Source organism: Leucoraja erinacea, chromosome 22, assembly GCF_028641065.1.
Source record: "Leucoraja erinacea ecotype New England chromosome 22, Leri_hhj_1, whole genome shotgun sequence".
Taxonomy (NCBI): domain Eukaryota; kingdom Metazoa; phylum Chordata; class Chondrichthyes; order Rajiformes; family Rajidae; genus Leucoraja; species Leucoraja erinaceus.
Genome location: NC_073398.1, coordinates 7,345,363 through 7,367,844, shown reverse-complemented (window position 1 = coordinate 7,367,844; position 22,482 = coordinate 7,345,363). Strand labels below are relative to the sequence as shown.

General features: G+C 45.2%; 1 protein-coding gene across 1 annotated transcript in view; it reads left to right on the top strand.

The window, feature by feature from the left end:
* The window catches only part of LOC129707683 (solute carrier organic anion transporter family member 1C1-like), a 44,773-nt gene extending 22,785 nt beyond the window's left edge, over window positions 1-21,988 (top strand). Inside the window, exons 9-15 of the mRNA XM_055652874.1 lie at window positions 52-216; window positions 3,814-4,009; window positions 7,600-7,765; window positions 9,242-9,420; window positions 14,819-14,883; window positions 20,727-20,844; window positions 21,732-21,988. Of these exons, the coding sequence (XP_055508849.1) occupies window positions 52-216; window positions 3,814-4,009; window positions 7,600-7,765; window positions 9,242-9,420; window positions 14,819-14,883; window positions 20,727-20,844; window positions 21,732-21,957 (1,115 nt within the window). The 3' untranslated portion in view covers window positions 21,958-21,988. The remainder of the gene's footprint in view (window positions 1-51; window positions 217-3,813; window positions 4,010-7,599; window positions 7,766-9,241; window positions 9,421-14,818; window positions 14,884-20,726; window positions 20,845-21,731) is intronic.
* The last annotated feature ends 494 nt before the right edge of the window (window positions 21,989-22,482 follow it).

Below are 22,482 nucleotides of genomic sequence, written 5' to 3'. Positions count from 1 at the left end.
AAATCTAGATCTGGTATAATAACTTTTGCATTTTTTTTGTTGTCATTCCAGGTTTCATGGTATCGGTGAAATTATTATTTTCTAACCGCATCTATGTCTTATATTTATTGTCAATGGTCGTACAAATCAACTCCTTAATTGGCATGCTGACCTTCAAAGCCAAGTTCATTGAGCAACAGTATGGCCAGTCAGCATCAAGGTCCAACTTCATAATTGGTTCGTATTTTGTATTTTTACTTTCCTGTGTATTATAAACTAGTTCAAACATTAAATGGGAGAAATGTGCTCCAAACAAGGAGCATCTGGAGGAGAACTACAAGGTTACGGGGAGCGCCTGCACTCCTCGTTTCCCCCCCACCCCCCGTCCCTCCTTCCATCAGTCAGAAGAAGGGTGCTGACCCGAAACGTCGCCTGTCCATTCCCTCCACAGACCCTGCCTCTTGGGAAGACTCGGCACAGGTTGGAGCAACTCACAAAGGGCTGGATCAACTCAGTGGGTCAGGCAGCATCTGTGGAGGGAATGGACAGACATTTGGCTAGTGGGTCGGGACTGACTGCTGAGCTTCAAGTGCTGTGGCCTCTCGTAAGGTCATTAGGGATAGGAGTAGAATTAGGCCATTTTTTTTGTGTGTGTGTGTGTGTGTGTGTGTGTGTGTGTGTGTGTGTGTGTTTGGATGTGTGTGTGTGTGTGTGTTTTGTGTGTGTGTGTGTGTGTGTGTGTGTGTGTGTGTGTGTATGGTGGGAATGTGTATTTTCCTCACATCTACATTGATGTCGGTTCACTAATCGCATAGCTCCTGCATTCCTACTCCTGAACCTCCCGCACTGATGTAAGCCTAAACCAGAGATTGTTCAAGTACGGCACGGGTGGCGCAGCTGGTAGAGCCGCTGTCTCACGGCTCCAGAGACGCAAGTTCGATCCTGACCTCGGGTGCTGTCTGTATGGAGTTTGCACGTTCTCTCAGTGACCACGTGGGTTTCCTCCTGGTGTCCTGGTTTCCTCCCACATCCCAAAGGGGTGTGGGTTTGTGTAGATTGCTCCCTAGTGTGTAGGATAGGACTAGTGTAAGGGGATCGCTGGTCGGCGTGGACTCATTGGGCCAAAGCTGACAGACAAAAGCCCTCCCAACAAATTGGTACCAATATACAAACTGCTGGAGGAACTCAGTGGGTTAGACAGCCTCTGTGGAGTGAATGGAAAGGCAAAGTTTTGGATCAGTCCACTTCTTCAAACCGACCCGATCTGAAGCATCGTTTGTCCATTCCCTCCACAGATGCTGCCTGACCCACTGAGCTTTTCACTGTACCTCGGTACAGGTGACAATAAACCAAACTAAACTAAACTTCCTGGTTCTCCAAATTGATACTAATGATTGCCACTAGATGTCAGTGCAGTATCAGATATGTGCAAAGTTGAGCTACATTTTTTTGGATCTATAATAGAAATAAGTGCAGGAGTAGGCCATTCGGCCCTTCGAGCCTGCACCGCCATTCAATATGATCATGGCTGATCATCCAACTCAGTATCCCGTACCTGCCTTCTCTCCATACCCCTGATCCCTTTAGCCACAAGGGCCACATCTAACTCCCTCTTCAATATAGCCAATGAACTGGCCTCAACCACCTTCTGTGGCAGAGAGTTCCAGAGATTCACCACTCTCTGTGTGAAAAATGTTTTCCTCATCTCGGTCCTAAAAGATTTCCCCCTTATCCTTAAACTGTGACCCCTTGTTCTGGACTTTCCCAACATCGGGAACAATCTTCCTGCATCTAGCCTGTCCAACCCCTTAAGAATTTTGTAAGTTTCTATAAGATCCCCCCTCAATCTTCTAAATTCTAGCGTGTACAAACCGAGTCTATCTAGTCTTTCTTCATATGAAAGTCCTGACATCCCAAGTCCTGACATCAAACCTGCGGCTGTTTTCAGGGAAAATATTGCAGAGAGCATGCAGGCAAAATAAATGTTGCTTCTAACCAGCGTGAGGTCCATGAATGATGCGTGGAAGGAACAAATCTGTCTGATCATTTATTTTCTAAAATAAAGACACAAAGTGCTGGAGTAACTCAGTGGGTCAGGCAGCATCTCTGAACAAAATGGCTGGGTGATGTTTCGAGTCAGGTCCTTTAGTTTAAAATTTAGACATACAGCATAGGTAAAGTAGCAATGTTACAAAATTTTGAGATTTTAAAAATCAAGTCTGCAATTTATCCCATCAGATAAAGCATAAAAAGAAGTTTAATTTGACACCTAATTCACTTTCATATCTCAAGTATTAAAAAAGTTATGGCCATTTTCATACTCGGAAATTAGCATCTTGTTCCCTATTGATTTTCTATGGACATAACAAAAAAGCTGTGATCGTGGACAGTCAAAAGCCCATAACTTTTTTAAAAATTAAGAGAACTGAATGAAATTTTCAGTTATCATGGATTGAAGCATTCTGATACAAATATAAAATAATCTTACTTGGATGACCTGAAATTAAAGCATATAGTTAGTTAGTTACCCAATTGTAGCTAATTCCAAACTTCAATTACTAGATCTAAACATCTATCCATTTCTTAAGAAAAGATTAACATTTTTAAATAGCCTAAGTGTCCAAATAATATTCACAAAGAATTCACAATAAAACATGATTTTTAAATCTCATTGACATTAATTTATAGGCCAAATTGAAGGAATTTAGTGTTCAATTGCTGTAAATTAATGGCATAAATCAGCTTTCGAGTGGGGAATCCTGTGGAACGCGCTGGTTTAGAACGTTCACATTGTGGTAGATTTGTGCCCCCAAATGCCCAGAAACATACTGCGGGATATAATGGGCTCCAAATTAGCTACTCGCAACATTAAAATTTGTATAATGGGATCTAAAGAAGCCCTTTTTAACGTAAAAATAAACAACCTACCTTCCGTTGTCCCCTGTATGAGATCCGGCCCGTTGTCAGCGGTAGCGGGTTTAGAGGTTAATTTTTAACCTACTATAACAAGCAAATAAACCCCTTAAAACTAAAAATAGCTCGAGCGACGGAATCTTCCAGCGATTTTTCGTTCATAATTAACTAGGCTGAACATCCTCGATTTGAAGCCTAGTGAAAATTGCGTTTTAAACCCGCCCCCCTATAAACGGCGCCAAAATCGCGCACACGGGCTAGGATAGATTTTCAGCGACGCTGCAGGTACGTTTTACAACATACCTAGGTAAAGCCCCTTCGGTCCATCGAGACCATGCTGGCCAACGATCGTCTGTTCTCATTAGTTCTGTCATCCCACTTTTTCATCCACTCCCTGCACACTAGGGTCAATTTACAACAATCTTTAAAGCTGCATGTCTTTAGATGTGGGAGGAAACTGGAGTTCCTAAGCGTTCACAGGGGGTACCTGTACTCCTCGATCCCTCAGCAATACTGCAAGGTCGACCTCACCAACTTGTTGTACAACTGTAACATAACATCCCCAACTTCTATAACTACGGTGGCGCATCTGGTACAGCTGCTGCCAGAGACCAGAGTTCGATCCTGACCTCGGGTGCTGTCTGTGTGGAGTTTGCACGATCTCGCTGTAACTACAAGGGGTTTCCTCCACGTACTCTGGTTTCCTCCCGCATTCCAAAGACGTGTGGGTTTGTCGGTTAATTGGCCCCTGTACATTGCCCCTAGTGTGTAGGGAGTGGACGAGAAAGTGGGATAAGGTAGAACTAGTGTGAGCGGGTGACCAGTGGCCGGTGCGCTGTGCCACCATGCCGCCCCCATCTCTAAACCCTAGCCATGTCATCTGATGCAGTTTGTATAATTCATTCCTGTTTGTTCTCGCAGGGGTCATAAACATTCCCGCCGTGTGCCTTGGAATTTTCTTAGGTGGTTTGGTGATGAAGAAGTTCAAGCTGAATGTTGTTCAGGCAGCAAAATTCTCTGTAAGTTGCACGTGCCTGGGTTGGCTGCTGTCTCTCTCCTACTTTGGAATGGGCTGCGATAATTCCCGTGTGGCCGGCCTAACTGTCTCTTACGAGGGGTGAGTCATCGATTATTGGCAGCGCTTACAGATTTAGGTTTAGGCTTATTACTGTCACATGTTCCCCAGGTTCAGTGAAAAGGGCGGCACGCGGGCCCAGCGGTAGAGTTGCCTCCTCACACCGCCAGAGACCCGGGTTCGATCCTGTCCACGGGTGCTTGTCTGTGTGTGGAGTTTGCACGTTCACCCCGAGACCTCGTGGGTTTTCTCCGGGTGCTCTGGTTTTCTCCCTTCGAGTAGGTTTGTAAGTTAATTGGCTTCTGGAAATTGACCCTAGTGTGTAGGATGGAACTAGTGAACGGGTAATCGCTGTTCGGCGTGGACTTGGTGGGCTGAAGGGGCTGCCTCCACACCCTATCTCCAAATTTAACTGTTTGTTTTGCATGCAATCCAAACAGATCAGACAATTCTTGCTCTGCATAATACCATACAAAATACAATCAAGCCTAACTCCAGAACAATAGGTAAAGCAAAGGGGAAGTTACAGAGTGCAGCATATAGATCTCAGCATTGTAGGTATAGGTTTATCAAGTCAAGTCAAGTCACATTTATTTATATAGCACATTTAAAAAACAACTCTCGTTGGCCAAAGTGCTTTATATTTGATATAAGAATAGTATAAACAAACAAACTGCATACATATATACATATAGCCCTCGCTCAGTGGACGTCAGGAAAGGCTTGGGAGTATAGATAAGTTTTTAGTCTTGATTTAAAGGAGTCGATGGAGGGGGCAGTTCTGATGGGAAGGGGGATGCTGTTCCACAGTCTAGGAGCTGCAACCGCAAAGGCGCGGTCGCCCCTAAGCTTATGCCTAGACCGCGGGATATTCAGCAGCCCCAAGTCGGCCGATCTGAGGGACCTGGAGGTGGAGTGATGGGTGAGAAGACCTTTAATGTAGGAGGGGGCAAAACCCATTGGGGGCTTTGTAGACATAGAGGAGGGTCTTGAAATGTATACGGAACCGCACAGGGAGCCAGTGGAGAGAGGCCAGGATCGGGGTGATGTGGTCCCTTTTTCGGGTGCCCGTCAGGAGTCTCGCTGCGGCGTTTTGGACCAGTTGCAGGTGGGACAGGGAAGATTGGCTGATGCCAGTGTAAAGAGAGTTGCAGTAATCTAGGCGGGAGGAGATGAATGTGTGGATGATCTTTTTGGGTTCAATATTGTCACATGTACTAAGGTGGAATGAAAACCTTTGTTTTGCGTTCTATGCAATCAAATCAGATAATTCTATAACTAAACATAATCATAAAACATGTACAATAGAGAGAGTGAAAGGAAAAATCAGAGTGCAGAATACAGTTCGCAGCACTGCAGTGCATCAGTTCCAGAGACAAAGTCCAATGTCCGCAATGGGGTTGAGGTGAATTGGACAGTCCTTAGCTTTTAGGACCATTCAGAAGCTCGATAACAGAGGGGAAGAAGCTGTTCCTGAGTCTGGTGGTGCGCGCTTTCAAGCTTTTTTACCTGATGCCGGACAGGAGCAGGGAGAAGAGGAATGGACTGGAGGGTTGGCTGATGTCCCGAGGCAGTGGGAAGTGTAGATGGAGTCGATGATGGGGAGTCTCTGGCCTGTGCTACATCCATAATCCATGAGGCAGAACTGTTGCCAAACCAAGCTGTGATGCAACCCGCCGGTATATTTTCCACGGGTGCATCTATTGTTTGACAGTCTGGAACAAAATAAATGTTTGCTGAAGTATTAGTCCTCCTGTTTTGTGTGCCGACCCAGTAGTTTGTATCCCTTGCGTTTGCCAAGCGACGAATAAGGCATCTGCCTCTTGCATCATTCCTTCACGAAGATAACCAGAGGAAAATTTCTCAAGTTGGAAAATGATCCTCATTATAATGGAGGGACTTAACGTCAAAGCAGTGTAAAGAGTGAACAAAATTTGTAAAACTCTTGGCATGTCTTACATAGTACATAGAATAGAAACGGACAGGAACAGGCCCTTCGGCCCACAAAGTCCATGCTAAACCGATCTCCTCTGCCTACTTGAATATCCATATGTTGATGTAAAAGCCTCTTAAATTCCACTATCATACCTGCCTCCACCACTATCTCTGGCAGGGCAATCCAAACACTCACACACCCTGTGTGTATCACACAATTTGCCCCCCTACATGTCCTTTAAACTGTACCACTCTCACCTTCGAGCTACGCCCTCTAGTCTTTGGCATTTCTACCCTAGTTTCTGACTATCTACCCTATCTATGCCTCTCATAATTTTATATACTTCTATCAGGTCTCCCCTCAACCTCCGATGCTCCAGAGAAAAGAATCCAAGCCTGTCCTGTCTGTAGCTAATACCTCCCTAATCCAGTCAGCATTCTGGTAAACCTCTTCTGCACCCTTTGCAAAGCCTCCACATCCTACAAACCTGATACAGAGGATGGAGAAAGAACAGAGTGGTCAGGACGCTCAAAATCACTCTTTCGAAGATTCCTGTTTGATTCAATGAGTATAGAAGTTGGGAGCTCATAACAATAGACAATAGGTGCAGGAGTTGGCCATTTGGCCCTTCGAGCCAGCACCGACATTCAATATGATCATGGCTGATCGTCCCCAATCTGTACCCCGTTCCTGCCTTCCCCCCATATCCCCTGACTCCGCTATCTTTAAGAGCCCTATCTAGCTCTCTCTTGAAAGTATCCAGAGAACCGGCCTGCACCGCTGAGAATTCCACAGACTCACAAATCTCTGTGAGAAAAAGTGTTTCCTCATCTCCATTCTAAATGGCTTACCCCTTATTCTTAAACTGTGGCCCCTGGTTCTGGACTCCCCCACCATCGGGAACATGTTTCCTGCCTTTGGCGTGTCCAAACCGTTAATAATCTTATATGTTTCAATAAGATCCCCTCCCATTCTTCTAAACTCCAGAGTATACAAGCCCAACCGCTCCATTCTCTCAGTATATGACAGTCCCGCTATCCCGGGAATTAACCTTGTAAACCTACGCTGCACTCCCCCAATAGCAAGAATATCCTTCCTCAAATTAGGGGACCAAAACTGCGCACAATGTAACAGCTCTATAGGACATCAGTGAGGCCACGTTGTGTTCAGTTTTGGTCGCCATGTTATAGGAAGGATGTCGTCAAGCTGGAAAGGGTGCAGAGAAGATTCTTGAGGATGTTGCCAGCACTCGTGGGCCTGAGCTACAGGGAGAGGTTGACCAGTCTATGACTCCATTCCTTGGTGCGCAGGAGGATGAGAGATGATCTTTTCGAGGTGTACAAAATCATGAGAGGAATCGATCGGGTAGATCCACAGAGTCTTTTGCCCAGAGTAGAAGAATCGAGAACCAGAGGACATAGGTTTAAGGTGAAGAGGAAAAGATTTAAGGGGAAGCTGAGGGGAGTGGGTGTGTGAAACGAGCAGGAGGTAGTTGAGGCAGGTACTATTGCAATGATTAAGAAACATGAAGCCAGGTACATGGATAGGACAGGTTTAGAAGGATATGGGCCAAATGCAGGCAGGTGGGACTGGTGTAGATTGGACATGTTAGTCAATGTGGGCAAGTTGGTGCTGAAGGGCTTGTTTCCATTCTGTTTGACTCTATGACCCTAACTCCAATTGCATTGTTTGCTAGCAACCCCCAGATCTCCTTTGAAGGGAGCGGTCTGTACCATGGCTGCAACAACAAATGCTCCTGCTCCGGGTCGCAGTGGGAGCCCGTATGTGCCGATAGCGGCGTCACGTACGTTTCACCTTGTCTCGCTGGATGCAAGACGTCTTCTGGAGTCGGGAAAAGTACGGTAAGAGCTTTCCCCTTTCTCGTTGCCACTAACGGCCCCATCTCTGGGAATAGGGAGCAGTCACAAATACAGGCCATTTGGGATACCAGGTGTGTTAATCGTCACTCTTCCTGCGGGTGACTTGTTCTAATTACAGTGAAGTACCACCGCCCCACATTCCTCCAACTTCCCCCGCACTGTGGCAGCGCCCTCCGCAGTGCGTCACGGTGGTGCAGAGGACGAGTGCCCAGTTCTCGGCATTGTAGCGCATCAGTCCCAGAGACAAAGTCCAACGTCCGCAATGGGGGTAGAGGTGAGTCCGACAGTGCCCCGGCTTAAAGAAGGGCCGTTCAGAATCCTGACAACAGAGGGGAAGAAGCTGTCCCCAAGTCTGGTGGTGCCCGCTTTCGAGCTCCTGTACCTTGTGCGGATGGGAGTGTGGTGGGACAAGACCGGGGTGGAACAAGACGTTGTTTAAGAAGGAACGGCAGATGCTGGAAAAATTGAAGGTAGACAAAAATGCTGCAGAAACTCGGCGGGTGAGGCAGCATCTATGGAACGAACGAAGGAAATAGGCAACGTTTCGTCCCGTTGGTTGCTTTACCGAAAGCAGTGTAGAGGGACCCGCTCTGCCAAGAGCCACACGACAGGGGGTCCGCCAAGAGCGTGGGGGGCTGTGACCATGTCGACGGTAGGCCCGGGTCGCCGCTACGAGAAGATAAAACTCTTCGATTAACTTTTGTCATAAACTTATACATGGCGACTCTAGCCCAGGTGAGGTCTGCTGTATGATTTTATTGAGCTGCACTCAACACAAAGCATTTAGTAATTGTTACCTACGTTGGTGCATGTGACAATAAGTGCCAATGACTAAAGCGTCATTGTGTCCATGGTGGGGAGTCTGGTCTGTGATCCACAATTCACTGCAATTTGCCGTGGAATACCTGGAACTTACAGCGTAGAGAAGAATCCATTCCCCCATCCCTCACTTGCATCTCGATTCCAAGGCATGGCGGGGAATGCTACATTCTCCTTGGGAATGAAGCTGGAATTTAGAAGCTTGAGGGGGGATCTTATAGAACCTTACAAAATTCTTAAGGGGTTGGACAGGCTACATGCAGGAAGATTGTTCCCGATGTTGGGGGAAGTCCAGAACAAGGGGTCACAGTTTAAGGATAAGGGGGAAATCTTTTAGGACCGAGGTGAGAAAAACATTTTTCACACAGAGAGTGGTGAATGTGTGGAATTCTCTGCCACAGAAGGTAGTTGAGGCCAGTTCATTGGCTATATTTAAGAGGGAATTAGATGTGGCCCTTGTGGCTAAAGGGATCAGGGGGTATGGAGAGAAGGCAGGTACAGGATACTGAGTTGGATGATCAGCCATGATCATATTGAATGGCGGTGCAGGCTCGAAGGGCCGAATGGCCTACTCCTGCACCTATTTTCTATGTTTCTATGACTCCTATCCATGACTTTGGCTGTTTCTTTTCTGTTCAGGAGTTCCACAACTGCAGCTGCATATCTGCTCTGATATCCACAAATTCCTCCGCGCTTCTGGGACAATGCGCCAAAGCAGAAGACTGTGAACAAATATTCCCTTACTACCTGGTAGTGACGGTACTCAGTGCATTCAGCTACTCCTTCGGAGCTGTCCCCGGCTTCATGATCTTACTCAGGTAATGACGACCTGCTTTTAACTTGGGAGTCTTGCCCCCTGCTTCACATTCTGATGACAATTGACAGCGGCACTGTGGCGCAGCAGAAGAGTTCCTGCCTCACAGCGCCAGAGACTCGGGTTCGATCACGACTACGGGTGCTGTCTGTACGGAGTTTGCACATTCTAGCAATGTTACAAAATTTTGAGATTTTAAAAAATCAAGTCGGCAATTTATCCCATCAGATAAAGCATAACAATAAGTTTAATTTGACACCAAATTCACTTTCATATCTCAAGTAATAAAAAAGTTATGGCCATTTTCATACTCGGAAATTAGCATCTTGTTCCCTATTGATTTTCTATGGACATAACAAAAAAGCTGTGATCGTGGACAGTCAAAAGCCCATAACCTTCTTAAAAATTAAGAGAACTGAATGAAATTTTCAGCTATCATAGATTGAAGCATTCTGAAACAAATATAAAATAATCTTACTTGGATGACCTGAAATTAAAGCATATAATTAGTTAGTTACCCAATTGTAGCTAATTTCAAACTTCAATTACTAGATCTAAACATCTATCCATTTCTTAATAAATTATTAACATTTTTAAATAGCCCAAGTGTCCAAATAATATTCACAAATAATTCACAATAAAACATGATTTTTAAATCTCATTTACATCAATTTATAAGCCAAATGGAAGGAATTTAGTGTTCAATTGCTGTAAATTAAAGTCAATTTAAATCAGCTTTCTAGTGGGTTCCTGTGAACGCGCTGGTTTAGAACGTTCACATTGCGCTGGATTTGTGCCCTCAAGTACCCAGAAAAATACTGCGGGATATAAAGAACCCAAAATGAACTACTCGCTATAGAAAACTTTATAACAGGGTTCTTAAGAAGCCCCATTTAATGTAAAAATAAGGTACATTCCTTTAATTGTTTGCTTTATAAAACCCTGGGGCTGCGAGAGGTTGCGGGTTGAGAGAGTGATTTTTAAACTACTATAACTATTATACAAGGCCATAAAAACTAATAATATCTTTTGCGACGGGGTCTTTCAGCGATTTTCCGTTAATGATTTACTAGGGTGAACATGTTCGATTGCAACAGCCTAGTAAAAATCGCGTTTTAAACCCGCCCCCTCTAAACAGCGCCAAAATCGCGCACACGGGGTAGGGCAGATGTTCAGCCACGGTTCAGGTAGGTTTTGTAACATACCTACACATTCTCCTCTTAACCTGCGTGGTTTTCTCCAGGTGCTCCGGTTTTCTCCCACACTCTGAAGATGTACAGGTTTGTAGGCTAATTGGCTTGGTATAAATATAAAATTGGCTTGGTATAAATATCCCTGGTGTTTGTAGGAGTGTTAGTGTGCGGGGATCGCTGGTTGGCGCAGGCTCGGTTTGCCGAAGGGCCTGTTTCCGCACTGTATCTCTAAACTAAACTAAACTAATTATATCTTAGCCTGTGATTATAACGGATGTGAGGTTGCCCTGCAGATTAAAATGTCACTGTTACTAGACACAATATGCTGGAGTAACTCAGTGGGTCAGGCAGCATCTCTGGAGAAAAGGAATGGGTGACGTTTCAGGTTGAGACCCTTCTTCGGACTGAGAGTCAGGGGAGAGGGAAACTAGAGGTATGAAAAGATTCAGAACAAATTAAGGGGCTGTCCCACTTGGGCGACCTAATCCGCGAGTTGTGGCGAGTTTGCCCTCGACTCATACTCGCAGCATGGTCGACACAAGGTCCTTGGAGGACTTTGTAACTCTCCTTCATGCTCGAGAGTAGTCCCCATGTACTCAAGGCCTCTGATAGGTCGCGGCGTATTTTTCAACATGTTGAAAAATGCCCGTGAGTAAAAAAAGGTCGCCATGGAAAAAATCGATACTTTTTTTACTCGTAGGTTTAGTCGTAGTAGGTCGGCATGTTAGCCGTAGGTAATCGCGGTTAGTCGAAGGAAGTCGAAGGTAGTTGTAGATGGTCTTCATCATAGTCAAAGGGAGGTCGAAGGAGATCGAAGGAGGTCGTCTTCAGTCTCCACTATTCAGTGTCCAATTTTCCCAAAGTTAATCGTAACTAGGCGTAGCTAGTTGAAGCTGATCTTCAACATAGTCGAAGGAGGTTGAAGGAGGTCTTCAATATGACATTTTTCAAACTCTTCTAAACTCGCCAGTTAGGTCTTACAAGTGGGACAGCCCCTTTAGAGCCAGCACTGATGACCAATGAAAGGTGGAGCCCACAACCAAAAGTGTTACTGTAATTCGCTGTCAATGGCAAAATGATGGTAACAATGTTTTATATGCCCCGTTTTTTACAGTCTCCACTGGCTTCTTTGTTGAGGAGAAATTGTTCATGCTAATGGCCCTGTCCCACGGTATGAGTTCATTCCAAGAGCTCTCCCAAGTTTGCCCTGATTTGAACTCGGAGGTTTACAGTAATGGCCGCTCGTCGGTACTCAGGGCTCTCGTGGACATTTTTCATCATGTTGAAAAGTCTTCACGAGTCTTCCCGTGCTTACCTGCCGTTAGTGAGTCTTCCCGAATACCTGCCGTTAGCGTTACGAGCCGCTAAGAGACGTCCCCGAGCTCCAACGTACCCGCTACGTTCATTCTCCGTGCTTACCACGAGTTTGATTTTTTTTAAACTCGTGAGTGCTCCTGGAATGAACCCGTACCGTGGGACAGGGCCATAACTATCCAATCTATAATAAGACATAAAGCACTGGAGTAACTCAGCAGTTCAGGCAACATCTCTGGAGTATATGGATAGGTGACGTTTCAGATCAGGACTGAAGAAGGTGTCCCGACTCGAAACGTCGCCTGTCCATGTTTTTCACAGATGCTGCCTGACCCACTGAGTTGCTCCAGCACTTTGTGCTTTTTGCTCAATATTCCAGCATCTGCAGTTCCTCGTGTCTATCATATGCCCCAGTTATGTTGGATACTTTGTTGAACTTACTGAAGTGCAAAAACATTGATTGCTTAAGCACAATTCTGGGGTGCTGGGAACCTGAAAATAATCATCCAGTCTGTGGAAATAAACACTGTTACCTTTTCATGTCTCACCTTTATGTAATAGATTGTACAACAATACCTTTGGCCCTCAATGTCTGTGCTATAAGTGATGCCTTGATAAACTAGTCCCCTCTGCCTACTCATGATCCAATCCCCCTATTCCTTGCATACCCATGTGCCTATCTAAAAGTCTCTTAAACACCACTATTGTATCTGCCTCCACCATCACCCCTGGCAGCACCCTCTGTGTATAAAAATTGCCCACACATCTCCTTTAAACTTTGCCCCTCTGACCTTAAAGTTACGCCCTCCAGTCTTTGACATTTCCACCCTGGAGAAAAAAAATATTCGGACTTTCTACCTTATCTATGCTTCTCCTAACTTCTTTGCTCCAGAGGAAACAATCCAAGTCTGTCCAACATTGCAGCTAAGACACAAAATGTTGGAGCAGCCCGAAACGTCACCTATTCCTTGTCTCCAGAGATGCTGCCAAACGTGCTGAGTAACACCAGCACTTTGTATCTATCTAGGGTGTAAACCAGCATCTGCAGTTTTTTCTTACAACATTGTAGCTGATCCCTCCATATACCTCCAAACTAGGCCCTCTAATATTTGACACTTCCCCCCTGGGGAAATAGATGCTATCTGACCCGCTGAGTTCCTCCAGAACTTTGTGCTTTGGTCAAGATTTCTACTTTAGTTCAGTTTGTTGTGACGTGTACCGAAAAACAGTGAATAGCATTTAGTAGCGTGCTATCCAGTAAGTGGAAATACTATAAATAATTGCAATCGAGCCGTCCACAGTGTACAGATACAGGATGAAGTGAATAACGTTTAGTGCAGTAAAGTCTGATTAAAGAGAGTCTGAGGTTCTCCAAAGAGGTAGATGGTAGCTCAGGACCGCTCTCTAGTAGAGGCTTTCTCCTTAACCAGCTCCTTGTGTTCTTGTAAATGGTTTGCCTGTCAGATAGACAAGAAAATCTAGCCTGAATGTAAAGTTTAGCTTATAGATTGTAGGATATATTTTTCAGAAGTGGAGAATTTGGAACTTTCCCGTTTCCAGACAAGTGTATGTAAATTTTTAAGTCGATTGGATGCTGACCAATATTTGGTTTTCTCTGAGTTAACTAATATCTGAATCTGAATAATGTTCCTATAATCCAACCCTCCACTTCTGCCCAGCTTCACAAAATGTATGTCGCTGAAAAGGTGCGGTTGGTCGCTGAGGTAGTATGTTCCTCCTCTGGATTAACCAGAATGTAAGTTTATTAAAATATGTGAGTGTGGGTGATGCTGCGATATCCATTTCTGCCCAGCTTCCTGAAAGGAAAAGGTTCAAGAGTATTGAAGAATGAGGGGGGGGGGCACTGACTTGGACGAGGAGATTAAAGGCTCTGTGGGAAAGTTTGCGGATGATACGAAAATAGATGGAGGGGCAGGTAGTGTAGAGAAAACAAGGACGCTGCAGAAAAACTTGGACAGGTTTGGAGAGTGGGCAGAGAAGTGGCAGATGGAATATAGTATAGCAAATATAGTGTAGCAAAGTGTAGCAAAAATGCATGACTCCATTTTTGGTAGTAGGAACTAATAGACTATTTTCTTACTGGCGCGAGAATCCAGAAATCACAGGTGCAAAGGGACTTGGGAGTGCTGGTGCAGGATTGTTGGTAAAGGAAGCAAACTCAATGATAGCATTTATTTCAAAAGGGCTTGTATACAAAAACGGGGATGTAATGTTGAGGCTCCATAAGACGCTGGTAAGGTGACATTATGATCAGTTTTGGGCACCATATCTGAGGAAAGATGTGCTGGCTCTGGAGAGGATCCAGAGGAGGTTTACAAGAATGATCCCAGGAATTAGTTGGTTAACCTATGATGAGCGTTTGTTGGCACTGGGTCTGTACTCGCTGGAGTTTAGAAGAATGAGGGGGGACTTCATTGAAACATTCAGAATAGTGACATGCTTGGATAGAGTGGGTGTGGAAAGGATGTTTCCACTAATAGGAGAGTCTAAGACTAGAGGTTATAACCTCAGAATTAAAGAACGTTATTTTAATTCATCAAGGAGATGAGCAGAAATTTATTTAGTCAGAGGGTGGTGAATCTGTGGAATTCTTTGCCACAGATGGCTGTGGAGACCAAGTCAATGGATATTCTTAAGGCAGAGATGGATAGATTCTTCATCAGATGTTATTGGGAGAAGGCAGGAGAATGGGGTCATGATGGAGAGATCGATCAGCCATGATTGAATGGTGGAGTGGACTTGATGGGCCGAATGGCCTAATTCGACTCCTACCACCTATGACCTTATAAAATGTTGGTCACCAAGGTAGCACGCACTTGCTCTGTGTCCGTTCGTTTTCTTGATGTTGACAACAATGTATTTTTTCATTATTAGGTGCAATGAGCCGGAACTGAAGTCGTTGGCAATAGGTATACAAACCTTGATAGTAAGAACACTAGGTGAGTCACTTTACTTTACTTTCTTGATATATATATACATATATTTCCAATTTTTTCAAGAACAGGGCATGAGCAGAATGGTTAATATGGTAAATGGCCAATGGAACTGATAAACCAAGTGGTTAGAAGATCTCTGGCACTATATCTCGAGTCTCCACTCTCAGCTGATAATCTTTCAATGCCAGCCAGTTGTCAAAGACCTCCAAGCAATCTTAAATATTTATGACAGGTTTAGGTGAATGGGGCAAAGTTTAAATGAGATAGAAAGAGAAGGAGTCATACATATTATCTAAATGGTGGCCAATTGGGAAAGGGGGAGATGCAGCGAGACCTGGGTGTCATGGTACACCAGTCATTGAAGGTAGGCATGCAGGTGCAACAGGCAGTAAAGAAAGCGAATGGTATGTTAGCTTTCATTGCAAAATGATTTGAGGAGGCAGGGAGGTTCTACTGCAGTTGTACAGGGTCTTGGTGAGACCACACCTGGAGTATTGCGTACAGTTTTGGTCTCCAAATCTGAGGAAGGACATTATTGCCATAGAGGGAGTGCAGAGAAGGTTCACCAGACTGATTCCTGGGATGTCAGGACTGTCTTATGAAGAAAGACTGGATAGACTTGGTTTATACTCTCTAGAATTTAGGAGATCGAGAGGGGATCTTATAGAAACTTACAAAATTCTTAAGGGGTTGGACAGGCTAGATGCAGGAAGATTGTTCCCGATGTTGGAGAAGTCCAGGACAAGGGTCACAGCTTAAGGATAAGGGGGAAATCCTTTAAAACCGAGATGAGAAGAACCTTTTTTTCACACAGAGAGTGGTGAATCTCTGGAACTCTCTGCCACAGAGGGTAGTTGAGGCCAGTTCATTGGCTATATTTAAGAGGGAGTTAGAGATGTGGCCCTTGTGGCTAAGGGGATCAGAGGGTATGGAGAGAAGGCAGGTACGGGATACTGTTGGATGATCAGCCATGATCATATTGAATGGTGGTGCAGGCTCGAAGGGCCGAATGGCCTACTCCTGCACCTAATTTCTATGTTTCTATGTTTCTATACAGCACGGAAACAGGCCCTTTGACCCAACATGCCCATGCTGACCAAAATGCCCCATCTACACTAGCCCCACCTGCCTGCTTAAGGCTTATAATCCCTTTCCCATCCATGTACCTGTCCAAGTATCTTTAAAAAGTTTTTACGGTGCCTGCCTCAACTACCTCCTCTGGCAGTTTGTTCCATGTGAAGCTTGCATCCATCCCTGTCCCCTCTTACAGATCAAGATCAAGAAGGGAGGAACAGTGGCGCAGCAGGTAGAGCTGCTATCTTACAGTGCCAGAGACCCAGATTTGATCCTGACTACGGGTGCTGTCTGTACTGAGTTTGTGTGTTCTCCACGTGACCTGCGTGGGTTTTCTCCGGGTGCTCTGGTTTCCACCCACACTCCAAACAGATATAGGTTTGTAGGCTAATTGGCTTCGGTAAAATTGTAAATTGTCCCTATTGTATGTAGCATAGTGTTAGTGTGCGGGGATCGTTGGTCGGCATGGACTTGGTGGGCCGAAGGGCCTGTTTTCGCTTTGTATCTGTAAATTAAACTAGAATGCCCCAGAGCACAGCTATCATTATTTCTTAACAAGGTAATCTGTGAGGAAGTACGTGGCTGTATTTGACAAGGTCGATGGAGAGGATCTTACACGGCTCACTGTCTGTATTTCTCTTGTTTTGTGCTAAACAATTATGGTTAAACGCAAGATATTCCGTTAGGTAAATACAAATGAGCCATGTAACAAACATTTTCCTGCCTCCGGCATCTCTCGCTTAATATATTTTAAATGTGCTTCTAAACATAACATCGACCCGATGTAGTGGAGGGATAATGATTGATGCAATTTAACATCGTTGTGGAAATGGTTGTAGCTCGGTTGAGTGTGCACGCTGCCCTCGGGACATCTGCTGTGGAGAGGAGACTGTTGTCCACCTCTTCGCAAAGTGTGGATCTACAACGGGGTCAAAGGTCTCCGTCACGGTTCATCCAGAACAGCTCCGTAACGCAGGACTCCCTGATTTATGGGGTATCCCTATAACCAGTGCTGTGAGCAAATTTGGGCCCCATATCTGAGGAAGGATGTGCTGCCTCTGTCGAGGGTCCAAAGGAGGTTTACAGGAATGATCCCAGCAATGAGTGGGTTAGCATATGTTGAGTGCTTGCCAGTACTGGGCCTCTACTCGCTGGAGTTTAGAAGGTTGAGTAGAGACCTCATTGAAACTTACAGAATAATGAAAGGCATAGATAGAGTGGATGTGGAAAGGATGTTTCCACTGATGGGAGTCTAAGACCAGAGGTCATTGCCACAGAGTTAGAGGGCACTCTTTTAGAACGGAGGTGAGGAGGAACTTCTATAGTCAGAAGCTAGTTAATTGTGGAACTCATTGCCACAGAGGCCTGCGGAGGCCAAGTCAGTGGATATTTTTAAGGCAGAGATAGACAAATTCTTGATTAGAGTGGGTGATGAGGGTTATGGGGAGAAGGCATGGAGATGGGATTAAGAGACAGCCATGATTGCATGGCGGAGTAGACTCAATGAGCCAACTGGCCTAATTCTACTATCACTTGTGAACTTGTGACACACTCTAAGATGGACTTCAAGTTTAGAGTTTAGAGACACAGCGAGGAAACAGGCCCTTTAGCCCACCGAGTCCACGCTGACTATCAATTAATTTAGTTTTGTTTAGTTTATGTCACGTGTACTGAGGTACAGTGAAAAGCTTTTGTTGCGTGCTAACCTGTCAGCAGAAATACAACACATGATTACAATCAAGCCATTTACAGTGTAAAGATACATGTTAAGGGAATAACGTTTAGTGCAAGGTGAAGCCAGCAAAGTCCAATCAAAGATAGTCTGAGGGTCACCAAAATGGTAGATCATTGATTATGCTGCTGGTCTTGCGGAGGCAGCGTGAGATATAAATGGTGACAATGGAAGGGAGGTAGACAAAAATGCTGGGGAAACTCAGCGGGTGAGGCAGCATCTATGGAGCGAAGGAAATAGACAACATTTTGGGTCGAAACATTTCTTCAGACTGATGTGAGGGTGGGGGGGATGGGACGAAGAAAGGAAGAGGTGGAGCCAGAGGGCTGAGGGAGAGCTGAGAGGGATAGGCGAAAGTGAGGACTACCTGAAATTGGAGAAGTCAATGTTCATACCGCTGGGGTGTAAACTACCCAAGCAAAATATGAGGTGCTGCTCCTCCAATTTACGGTGGTCCTCACTCTGGCCATGGAGGAGGCCCAGGACAGAAAGGTCAAATTCGGAATGGGAGGGGGAGTTGAAGTGCTGGGCCACCGGGAGATCAGGTTTGTTATTGTGAAACGAGCAGAGGTGTTGGGCGAAGCGATCGCCAAGCCTACGCTTGGTCTCACTGATGTAGAGCAGCTGACATCTAGAGCAGCGGATGCAATAGATGAGGGTTGGAGGAGATGCAGGTGAACCTCTGCCGCATCTGGAAAGACTGCTTGGGTCCTTGAATGGATTCAAGGGGGGAGGTAAAGCGACAAGTGTAGCATTTCCTGCGGTTGCAAAAGAAAGTGCCCAGAGAGGGGGTGGTTCGGGTGGGAAGGGACTAATTGAGTTACGGAGGGAGCGGTCTCTGCGGAAAGCGGACAGGGGAAGAGATGAGAAGATGTGGCAAGTGGTGGGATCATGTTGGCGGTGGCGAAAATGCCAGAGGATTATTTGTTTTATGTGACGGCTGGTAGGGTGGAAGGTGAGGACAAGGATGACTCTGCCCTTGTTACGAGTGGGGGGGATGGGGAGTGAGAGCAGAGTCATGGGGTATAGAAGAGACCCTGGTGAGAGCCTCATCGATGCCCTGGTGCGGAACACCTCATCCTGTCCGCAGATACGGCGTAGACGGAGGAATTGGGAGTAGGGGATGGTGTCTTTACAGGAAGCAAGGTGGGAAGAAGATAGAAGGACTATCTGTAGGTATGTTACAAAACCTACCTGAATCGCCATTGGGAATCTGCCCACAGCCAGGCCCGCGATTTTGGCGCTGTTTGGAGGGGGCGGGTTTAAAACGCGATTTTTACTAGGCTGTACTAATCGCAGATGTTCAGCCTAGTAAATCATTAACGAAAAATCGCTGCAAGACCCGGTCGCAAAAGGTATTATTAGTTTTATAGGCCTCGATAATATAGTTATAATAGTTTAAAATTACTCTCTGATTCCGCAACATCTCGCAGCCCCAGGGTTTTATAAAGCAAACAATTAAAGGTATGTACCTTATTTTTACATTAAATGGGGCATATATATAACCCTATATATCAAATTATCTATAGCGAGTAGTTCATTTTGGGCTTTTTATATCCCGCAGTATTTTTCTCGGCATTTGAGGGCACTAATCTAGCGCGCTGTCAACGTTCTAAACCAGCGCGTTCACAGGAACCCACTAGAAAGCCGATTTAAATGGGCATTTTTTTACAGCAATTGAACACTAAATTCCTTCCATTTGGCCTATAAATTAATGTAAATTAGATATAAAAATCATGTTATATTGTGAATTATTTGTGAATAATCTTTGGACACTTAGGTTATTTAAAAATGTTAATCTTTCCTTAAGAAATGGGCCTTTGATTATCCAAGATCACAGCTTTTTTGTAATGTCCATTGAAAATCAATAGGGAACAAGATGCTAATTTCCGAGTATGAAAATGGCCATAACTTTTTTAATACTTGAGATATGAAAGTGAATTTGGTGTCAAATTAAACTTGCTGTTATGCTTTAACTGATGGGATAAATTGCAGACTTGATTTTTAAAATCTCAAAATTTTGTAACATTGCTACTATCTGATTACTATTTTCAGGTAGTCCTTACTTTCTCCTCCCCCTCTGAGCACTCCCTCAGCCCTCTGGCTGCACCTCTCCTTTCGTCCCCCCCCCCCCCCCCACATCAGTCTGAAGAAGGGTCTCGACCCGAAACATTGCCCATTTCCTTCGCTCCATAGATGCTGCCTCACCCGCTGAATTTCTCCAACATTTTTGCCTACCTTCGATTTTCCAGCATCTGCAGTTCCTTCTTAAAGAATGGAAGGGAGGTTGGTCTGTGTGATGGTCTGGGCTGCGTTCACAATTCGCAGCAATTTCTTGCGGTCTTGGATGTAGCTGTTCCCAAACCAAGCTGTGATGTGTCCCCATAAAATGCATTCAACGACACTTCTGTAGAAGTCGGCGAGATCACCTGTTCACACCAGTTCAATCGATGTTGTCCCACTTTCACATCTGGTCCCTACACACCAAACTTGCTTGCTTTTGGAATATGGGAGGAAACCCACACGGTCACAGGGAGAACGTGCAAACTCCACACACAGACAGCACCCAAGGTCAGGATGGAACCCGGGTCTCTGGCGCTGTGAGGCAGCCACGGTGCCACCTTCCAGCATGGATGAGTGCTGCAGGAAGACCATCAACAGTCTTTGGCCTGCCCGAACATTGTTGGTCTTCCATAGAGTGAGATGTCCATCAGGGAATGTTGCCGACTGGCCTGCTCCAGACTGCAGGAGGACATGCTGAGGGACGCACTGCACTGAAGCTCGGTGCAGCCAACGCCAAGGCTCTGTGGGGGAGAACCACAGTCTAGGGTCCTTCCACTGCTGGACATTGAGGTGTAGACAAACAAGGGAAGGATTATTACCCCAGTGCAAGGGAGTTTTATTAGGTAGGTGCGAACACTACTGAGTAGGGCACAATTAAATCCACACGTTTTTGTTTTGAATATCCAGTACTTTTTATTCTGAATAAAGTTTAAATTTGAAATTGAAAAATCATATTAATAATGTTTTGCTGTTCCAGCTGGAATTCCTGCTCCTATTTATTTTGGGGCTCTCATAGATCAAACCTGCCTTAAGTGGGGGGCAAAGAGATGTGGAGGACAAGGAGCATGCAGGATTTACGACTCTAATGCTTTCAGGTAAGATGTTTTTGGTTTAAGTTCAGAGCATGGAAACAGGCTGTTCGGCCCACCTAGTCCACGCCGACCATCGATCCCCCGTTGATACTAGTCCTATGTTATCCCACTTTCTCATCCACTCAGACTCAGATTCAGTTTCAGATTCAACTTTAATTGCCATTGTCAGTGTACACTACAGAGACAACGAAATGCAGTTAGCATCTCTCTGGAAGAGCGACATAGAATATGATAATAAATACATCTATTTACATGCATACAGTCATAGTGTTTTCCTGGTACAGTGTTGAGTAGTGTAACAGCCCCCGGGAAGAAGCTGTTCCTGGACCTGCTGGTCCGGCAACGGAGAGACCTGTAGCACCTCCCGGATGGTAGGAGGGTAAACAGTCTATGGTTGGGGTGAGAGCAGTCCTTGGCGATGCTGAGCGCCCTTCGCAGACAACGCTTGTTTTGGACAGACTCAATGGAGGGGAGTGAGGAACCGGTGATGCATTGGGCAATTTTCACCACCCACTGCAATGCCTTCCGGTCGGAGACAGAGCAGTTGCCATACCATACTGTGATACAGTTGGTAAGGATGCTCTCGATGGTGCAGCGGTAGAAGTTCACCAGAATCTAGGGAGACAGATGGACCTTCTTCAGTCTCCTCAGGAAGAAGAGACGCTGGTGAGCCTTCTTGACCAGAGTTGAGGTATTGTGGGTCCAAGAGAGGTCATCGGAGGTGTTGACCCCCAGGAACCTGAAGCTAGAAACACGTTCCACCTCCGTCCCGTTAATGACCCGTTAATCCCTCCACACTAGGGGTAATTTCCAGAGGGCCGATCTAGGACTCTAACTGGAGCTTGTTTGCTTGGGTATTAATGTTTTACACCTTCTTTCCTATCCTGCAGGCACATCTTCCTGGGATTACAGGCAGGTTTACGTGGCCTGGGCATCATTGTGTTCTTTCACATCGTGGTGTTACTACAGAGACAACTTCGAGCCAAAGAGAAGCACGCAGCACCCAAAGGTGACAATGATGTTGTGCCCATGCAGGACAAGGACTGTGGGCCTGAGAATGGAGACATTACAACCAAAGTAAATACCAATCACCCAGAGAGCGAATCTCATGTCTGAAATAATAAATCCCCAAGTGTGTAAAACCAAACTTCTGAGTAGTTTTCAAGTGAAACATTTTACAAGGCAAATCTTTATTCGTTTTTATTTTTGCTAATTGTAAAATTGAAATAATTTATCTTTTAAGACTCCAAGAATTATATGGAATATCTCGATAACTCTTCATAAGTGATAGGAGCAGAATTAGGCCATTTGGCCCACCAAGTCTACTCTGCCATTCAATCATGGCTGATCTATTTCTCCCCCCTATCCCCATTCTCCTGCCTTCTCCCCATAACCTCTGACACCTATGGTAATCAAGAATCTATCTATCTCTTAAATAGATATCCTCTTAAATATATCGTCTGACGGCCTCCACAGCCGTCTGTGCCAAAGAATTCTACAGATTCACCACCCTCTGGCTCAAGAAATTCCTCCTCATTTCATTTCCTAAAAGAACGTCCTTTAATTCCGAGGCTATGACTATGATCAGATCAATAATATTTTAAATAAAAATGTGGCAGACTGTGTGACAAGTAGGATATT